This window comes from Poecile atricapillus, chromosome 5 (genome assembly GCF_030490865.1).
Source record: "Poecile atricapillus isolate bPoeAtr1 chromosome 5, bPoeAtr1.hap1, whole genome shotgun sequence".
Taxonomy (NCBI): Eukaryota; Metazoa; Chordata; class Aves; order Passeriformes; family Paridae; genus Poecile; species Poecile atricapillus.
This window is the reverse complement of record NC_081253.1, coordinates 24253219-24261167: the sequence shown is the minus strand read 5'-3', so window position 1 is coordinate 24261167 and position 7949 is coordinate 24253219. Positions and strand designations below refer to the sequence as shown.

The following is a 7949-nucleotide window of genomic DNA, read 5'->3' as shown; positions in this document are numbered from 1 at the left end:
TGGTTTGTTTCATGTTGTTGTGGTCCTACCAGCTGCAAACACCATATTCTGCTTCAGCCAATTCTAGGTCATTAGGTTATGTATGCTAAAAATTATGAGCAGTGCTTTAATTTGCATAGTTATATCCACACATCATCCAGAGTGAATAAAAGCCAGATTGTAAAATAATTACAATCTCTTGAAGTAGAGCCAGCCTTACAAACCAGATCCATCCGTCTTCATTAATTTGTATACGGCTTTTTTTCACCAGAATAAATTTTCTGAAGGTACTCGCATGGGAATGCTGAAACAGCTGCACAACTTTTATTTTGAAGAAAAAAAAGTTGAGCCTCGGAGTGTGTTTTAGAGAGAGAGAGAGAGAGAGAGAGTGACTCTGCATTTAAGACTTTGACCAGTATGTGTAAGAAGTGCTCTCATGGCTGGGACAATCTAACAGATTTTTACCTTGGTAGCACTTGGCAGAGCTCCCCCCTTTTCTTGCACAGTTGAAAGGAATCCAGTGCAATTCTGTGCTTCGATCAACTTCACTCCAGTTTTGCTCTGCCTGCCCAGTTTGGTAGCGCACGGCTGTGCCTGGCTTATGTGGCCTCTATGGCCCTTTTCTGCTCCACTGTCAGAAAGAGGGAGGGAGGCTTCCCCCAGCACCAAAATACCATTCTGTGTGCTCTCTGCAGCACAGTAGCTAAGAACAAGTTTCCCGATTACTCCCTGGGTTTTTTAGGAGTTATTTGCTTGAAGAAGTCTTTTTCCCCACTTTAAATGGATGATTGTGTTACAATCAAGAAAAAGCATCTCCAAAGACCAATCTTTAGGTAAGTGATGCTATTATTACTTTGAAATTCTAGTGTTATGAACTTTACTCTCTAGTCCTATTTGTAAACTTTAAGTTCGTATGCAAGCGCACAAAAAGTTGTTGAAGATAAAGGGTTTAATATTGCTTAGCCTAGTAACATATTAAGTGATTTTGATTCTCAGAATATAATTTTTTTCCACTCATACTGACACTTTATAAAAGTTATTTTTCTTCTCCTCTCTGTCCTCTGCATTCTCTAAAGTTTTGTTTGGGATTGTCTTTATTATGAAAGAGAGGCAGAGTAGCTTTTGAAAACTTTTTCGTGTGTATTCTGTTTTCCTACATCTCTGAAGCCCCTCAGTGTATTCTGGAATTAAAAAACTTTAAAAGTGGAACATGGTTCTTGGCTGGTTTAGCTGATTTTGTCTGGATAGCAAAGTTTTAATACTTGAAATGATACACCTTTCAGAGTAAAGTAGCCTGCTTGCTGGGATGTGCAAACAAGTGCTTAAAGTCTAAATTATCTGTAAGACACTTCTGATAGTAAGGATTCAAGTTTAAAGAGTAAGAAGTTGGAATTTTAGTGAGGTGATTCTTCAAGCATCCTCTCTCTATATATTCATTTGATCTCTGAAACATCTTCCTGATTATTTTATATTTTAGAATCAATTGTAGAATTTCTTTACAGATCGGGATTAGATCTAGTTCACTCGTGCTTTCTACCACAGGGGACTCCTTTCTTTCTTTTGTAAAGTCCTAGCTTCAGGCCAAATGACCTTGAGTGGGAAATATTTCTCAGACTGCTATGAATAAGGATGCTGGAAGATTAAATGAATCTGCAATAGCTCACACTTCTGTTTGTGGCTGGTGACAATGTTAACAAAAACTCTACCTTTATTGGCCGATATCAGCAGGATATTGTAAACACAGTGTTGATATGACAAATAAATATAAGATTATAGATTGTCCATAGCAATCTATGGAGCAAATACAGGATTGTTATGTATTGGATCACCACTACTGATGTCATATATGATGGGAGTGCAGTAACAGTTGACACTGTAGCTCCAGAGTAAGTTCAGACAGGTAGGTGTGCCAGGATTATGTCCTACTAACCTTAGATGTGGAGAAATCTTTCAGTATTATTACAGTTGCAGGGCAGAAGGAGAATCTGGATACTAAAAGGTTACTATGAAAGTGAAATGACATAACTGTTAACCTTAAATTTGAATCTCCTGTGTGTATTTTCTATTCAATTTATATTGCAAATTAAATTAAACCATTTGCACCTCAATAAAGAGGAGCTAAAAAGTTCCTCCTCAGAAAGCTTTTGACTGACAATTAAGAGACATCTGATATTTTCCTCAAGTGATATCTTTTAATTTAATAGTTTAACTGAATATATTTGTTTAAATATCAGTAACTATTTCCAAGGATCTGTGATAATTATCCTATTAGCTGTAATTAAAAAAAAAATTCAAAATGCACATTCTTCACAGTCTTTTAGGGCCATTAGAATTGTGGGTGAATAAATGCGTATTTCCTGACTTTTGGTGCTATAGAAAGCTGCTGTAGCTGGTGGAGTACTGGATAGTTTGCAACAGCTTTGTTAACAGATGTTTCCCCAAATTGTCTTGTGGGAGTGAACTTAAGTCAATGAAATACAAGAAGTTTCAACATTTCTTACCAAAATCCATTCCTTCAAATCAGTTCTAAATACAGAACGGCAACTCAATACTGTTGGCATGCTTAATCCAGAGTGAGAAAACCCCTAATATGGAAAGCCCCCAAAGAGTCCATGGCTCTGCAGTGACTCTTCTGGCAAAAGATCTCTCTAATACTACAGTAAATGCTTAAGAAATGTTTCCAAGGTCGAGACCAGCATAATATTTTAGGCAGCTCGAACAGAAGGACAATCTCCGTATGTCATAAAGATTGTATCGTGTACAGTAAATACAGATGCTATCCTCTGTTAAATACCTAGTTTTTTAATGCATGTTCATTTTCCTTACAACTTTGGAAAATATTTCTCTGGTGAAAAAATGTTCTCATGCAAGAATTGTAAAGAATTAGCCTCAGTCCTTTGAATCCTGTGTTGGTTTTTTTTTTGTTGTTGTTTTTTTTTCGTCCATATAGGCGAAATGGTTTTACTGGGTACAAATCTTACATTAAGGTAACAGAATCAGCAGTCTATTCAATTTGTTCTCTTTTGAAAAGAAGAGAAAAAAAAATCCCAAGTTTGATTTATATTTACCAATGTTTTGATGATAGCCAACACTAATTATGGTTACTCTCAAAAAATATATCTTCCTTGGAAGTTGTTAGAACTCAGTAAGTGCCTATAACTATCTTCCTACTTAGCAAAGCTGCATTCACAGTGGATCTGTACTTTTGCTTGTTGCTTTTCCAGTAATGTAAAAATTAAAGTATTTATTCAAAATAATCCTTTTGATATTACCAATACTCTGTGTAAGAGTGGGATAGGTATATGTGTCAAGATGGGAAACTCAATGACAAGAAGATATTTCTGACTCATTTATAATTTTTTTGCAAGTTCTGAATTCATGAAGAAATAAAAATACAAAAATAGTAGGAACTAAGTGTAATGTTTGGTACTTGTTACCCAGCTATGCTTGGAAATAACTAAATTAATTTGGAAATATAACTGTGTAAAAAAAAGCCAAGCTTACAAATCACATTGAACTGATTCCTAAAGTACTAAAGCACATCAATTAGGATAAAATTTTTTAATTGCATCAGAAAAGACTGCCAAATACTTAGAGATTCCTGCATAATTTAATATCAAAGGAAGAATCTGCTACATGCAATGATATATTTCAACAGAAGGTGCTTGGATATTCACTGCCTGTTTAATGCTAACATAAATTACTGAGGACATTTCATATTTTTTATTAAGAACAGCATCTTGAGCATATTTGCTGTGACTGGATATGGTGAAATTAATTCAAACAATAAACAAATCAGCTTTCTCAAAGAAAGCAATGGAAGCCTCATGGCTCCTACGTCTAAAATTGGACTGAGTAAAGCCATATGAAATATGCTTTAGGGAACAAATCCTTCTCTGTCAACTGCTTCGATTAGATGACATAATAGGTGTTCTAGCTCTCAAATTTCTATGAATTCTGTTAAAATATGAATATACACAGTCATTAATCAAAACGTACACTGAAGCTAGTATTTTTCTGCACTCTGTTTCTGTCTTTAGGGAATGGGTTGGGTTGTATGACTTTGGACTTCCTGGTCTTGTCTGTAAATGGAAGCAAAAGGATCAGAGTGTCACAAGACAAGTTGTTCTTTGGGGGGTCTTTGCCTTGGTAGGGTTCACAAAAGCCTGGAAATATTTCAAGAAACTGATGGGCTTTGAGATTTCCAGATCAATGACAGATGGATAATAACAAAGAATTTGCCCTTGCTGTGAAATGTCTTTGATTTAAATCTCTTAGTGTTTTTAAGAAGTATAAATGTGTTAGGTTCAATTTTTTTTCTGCACATTTTCTCTTTTGTTCTGCACATTTTCTGTGGTTTCATGCAATATTGGATCAAAGGTTTTCCATTTGAGCAAGAAGAACAGGAAAAGAGGGGCTCACGATGCTGAAAGGCAGAGAAAGAACAAGGGTGAAACCCACCAGTTTTCCTGCTCCTCAGGGAGCTCTGGTGTCACCTTCTCTGTGGCATCTGCATATGAGAAGAGCTCCTCGTACTGCTGCTGTTGATCAGTACCTTCGGTCATTACCGTTTATGAATGTTGTACTAACTGCAATTAACTAGACCACATCTCTCTGTAACTTCAAATTCTCCTTTACTAGGAAATGCCCCAGTCCAGTTGTTTGGTCTCTAGTCCCTCAAAATTTGTGGAGCTGATACATTATTTTATTTTATGCTAAGATTGGTTCTAAATACTAAATGCTGTTGCCTACTGTAATTAACTGGCAATTATCCAGCACAATTTCTACACCACCACAGAGCACATAGGTAATTATATACAGTACAGAATATTGTTTACAGACACCTGATTTCCAAAAAATGTTTATACTGCTGTAACTCTTGGAGTAAGAGCAATCCATATCAAAAACTTTTGAGTTTTCATTATAAATTGAATGACTAATAATAAAATATTCTTCAACTTCTATACATATAAAGTTATTGCCAGAGACTCTTTTCTTCTTGAAAAAATATACCAATGTGTCTTTTCTAGAAGAAAATAGCCATCAGTGTAATATCTTTACTTGGCTTCTCCTTTCCTTTTTAAAAATTATTTTCCTCTCCTGAATGCTTGAAATATTCAGGAGTTTTATCAAGTATAAGAGATACATCTTTATACTGCAGTAACAGATTTTTTTCCTATTTGTGAGTTTTATCTTACTCTCTTTATGCTCTGGTGTCAATATAGTATGTACTGAACAGGCATATTTGTGTTTTGCATGAGTATAGCTGCTGTTGGCTCCTTTTCAATTTGTGTCTGTAGAAAGGTACCAAATCAGAATAACAGATGGAGAAGAAGCAATTTAGTAAACAAGTACCTGTGGGCAGCATAGAAAGTTGTAGACCTTAGCTGCTTAGAAGTTTATATAAAAAAAGTATATATTCTACCTTTATTTTTGCAGCCTTCAAGTGGTTTTAAATTATTATTGTTATACTGTGTGTAGGGAATAAACACACATAGGGAACTTTGAGAGGTTAATATCAGATTGTGCACTGAAATTACAGTGCATATACTTAATACGTAATTGTTCCTGGTGATAGCTTAATTGTAAATTAATGTAGCATATTAATTTAATGAATGACAGTTTATTCCTGTTGTGTAGGAGGAAGGTGGGCAGGGAAGAGAAGATGCAGTTGTCCTTTACTTCATGCTCTAAGGCTGGAATATAATAACACAATGCCATAAGAAGACCCTGAAATCATAGTCTGTTTCTTGTTTGCCCCTTGCCCTAATGATGAACTTTGCTGCAGCTTTGCAGACAAGCACTTAGTGCATAGCCATGGCCATTCTGCAGGTGATGGTGTATTTTCTGCTTATGTGCTCCCTTCTGTTTCTTCCTGTGTAGTTTTAATGTGTACACTGATGTGTAAATGCCCCAAAATACTACATAGTTGTGTTGATTTAAATTGTCAATATTTTATTTTAAATGACTGTACCTTACAAGAGCTGACTTATACATTCCAATGAGAAAGAGGTTGGTGTAAAAAAGTAATTCTATTGAAATCTGAGCCTGAATGAATTTTCTTCCTTGATGAGGAATGTTTTTGTACTTTTGTCTCAAAAATCTGTTTAGTCAGACCTAAAAAACCATAAAATTACTCTGTTGTCCTGTGTTTTTCACTTCATTGGGACAAGGCCCATGAGTGGAGAAGATACACTGTAAATGGATATGGTGAAATAGTACTGGCCCACTACAGAAAGTCACAGTGATTAATATTTTCAAGCTGGTAGGAAAAGGAGCTGTAGCAAAAGGTTAGAGCCACTCCTGTTTCACAGACCTTGTAGCCTTCAGTTTGGTGGGAGAGATGTATTTCCACTCCTCACTTGCATTATCCTTTACTGGAAAGTGATAGGTTTAAATCACCTGGTAAGAGTACCCAGTTCTGCTTTCCCAAAGCATCCATTTCTGCAGTTCCCGCAGAGTACATGGCACCTGTCCTGTCTCAGGTGAGCAGGTTTTCCATCCATGGAAGAGAGCCCCTGATGAAAACTGCAGCTTGGCCAGGTGTTAGCCAAGGCCCTATGCCCTGTTGTGCATGTTTAAGTAAAAGGCAGGTTTTATGTGTTGTAGAGGCAGATTTTAAATTTGTCTCAATTTGTAACTGTGGTGGAGAGGAGGCTGCGCAGGCTAAGCACCTCCCTGGGGTCAGGGATGAAGACACGACTCCTGCCTCTGTATCTGGGGTGGAAATTAGTGGAGGAGGGAGGGGAGGCTGAGCTAGTGAGGCACAGCAGTGAAAAAGGGAAGTGAACTTCCTTTATGCAGTTTTTAAAAAGCTGTTTCTGTCAAACCAGAGGCTGAATATTTTCTGTCATAATCCTGAGCGGATCACAGGGATCTTGTAACTGTAGGTTTAAAAACCAGACTAGGATGGCTCCCTGGGTTCCCAATTACCCATGGGTACATAAATGCATTCAAAGCAAAAGAAGTCCTCATTCACCTGTGGAGCAGAATCACATGTGCTGGACTTGGTCATAGTGTTGAGAGCCTCCTTAAGCAGTCTTTATTAGTCTGCTAGGAAATTATCTTCACTAAATAAGAGAATGAAAACAGGGTATGTCAGGAAGACATGACATTTAAAAGATTTCTTTTTTTCTTTTCATGGACTTAGTATTTCACTGCATTCTTTGTTTATAATATTTCTTGCCCTCAAGGACCTATTGGATATGTAATTTAAAAGTGTTTTCCAAATGTGGAGAGAACAGTAAAGAACAATCCAAACCAATATTCTGTTTATTATTGGATAATATGGAAATGTTGATTTCTGAAATGTTTAATTAATGTTTAATTAATGAACCTTGAAAATTATGCTTTGCTATAATAAGAGTAAATACAACATTTTAAATAGTAAATATAGTAAATCTATTACTATATTTTGTACTATGTTATCATTTAGTAGTCTCAATCCAGATAGAAAACCCTTTCTACTAAGGCCTGTACAGATTAGAGAGTGTTAGAACACTGATAATAGATTCAGAAAAAGGCAAAAATATTAGTAATTTAATCAGAAGGTTAGAGTAACTCAGCAGGATGGCTGTGGATGGAAGTTCAGAGCGGCAAGAAGGAAATCCAGGCACATAGCTGGTGCTGAAAGTGAAGATTATTTCGTAGTTAGAAATGAAAGAGCCATCAAGCCCTGCTGGCTTTGAAGGGACATGATGCTGGTAGTAGGAGGGGAAGGGATGTGGGTCTTGGGAAAGGCTGAAGAAATAGCTGGTGATTTTAAGTGGGAAAGGACATAGGAAAGGAGACAAGTCGGAAGATGAAGCATGGCATAAGCAAGTCAAGTATGAAAAATCTCATTTCTTTACCTGCACACATCTGGCAATGGAGACAGGGTTTTGTCAGTGCTGGCGTCCCACTGCTGCCTCAGGAGCCACTGAGGTGCCCCACAAGCCTGCACTGATGCAGGGTGTGTGATGACTGCAAGG

General features: G+C 36.7%; 1 protein-coding gene across 4 annotated transcripts in view; it reads left to right on the top strand.

The window, feature by feature from the left end:
- The first annotated feature begins 406 nt into the window (after window positions 1-406).
- The window catches only part of PDE1A (phosphodiesterase 1A), a 116173-nt gene continuing 108630 nt past the window's right edge, over window positions 407-7949 (top strand). For all 4 annotated transcript variants that reach the window (XM_058840378.1, XM_058840379.1, XM_058840377.1 and 1 more), the window contains exon 1: window positions 407-812. In XM_058840378.1, coding sequence (XP_058696361.1) covers window positions 760-812 — 53 coding nt within the window. In that variant the 5' untranslated portion in view covers window positions 407-759. The remainder of the gene's footprint in view (window positions 813-7949) is intronic.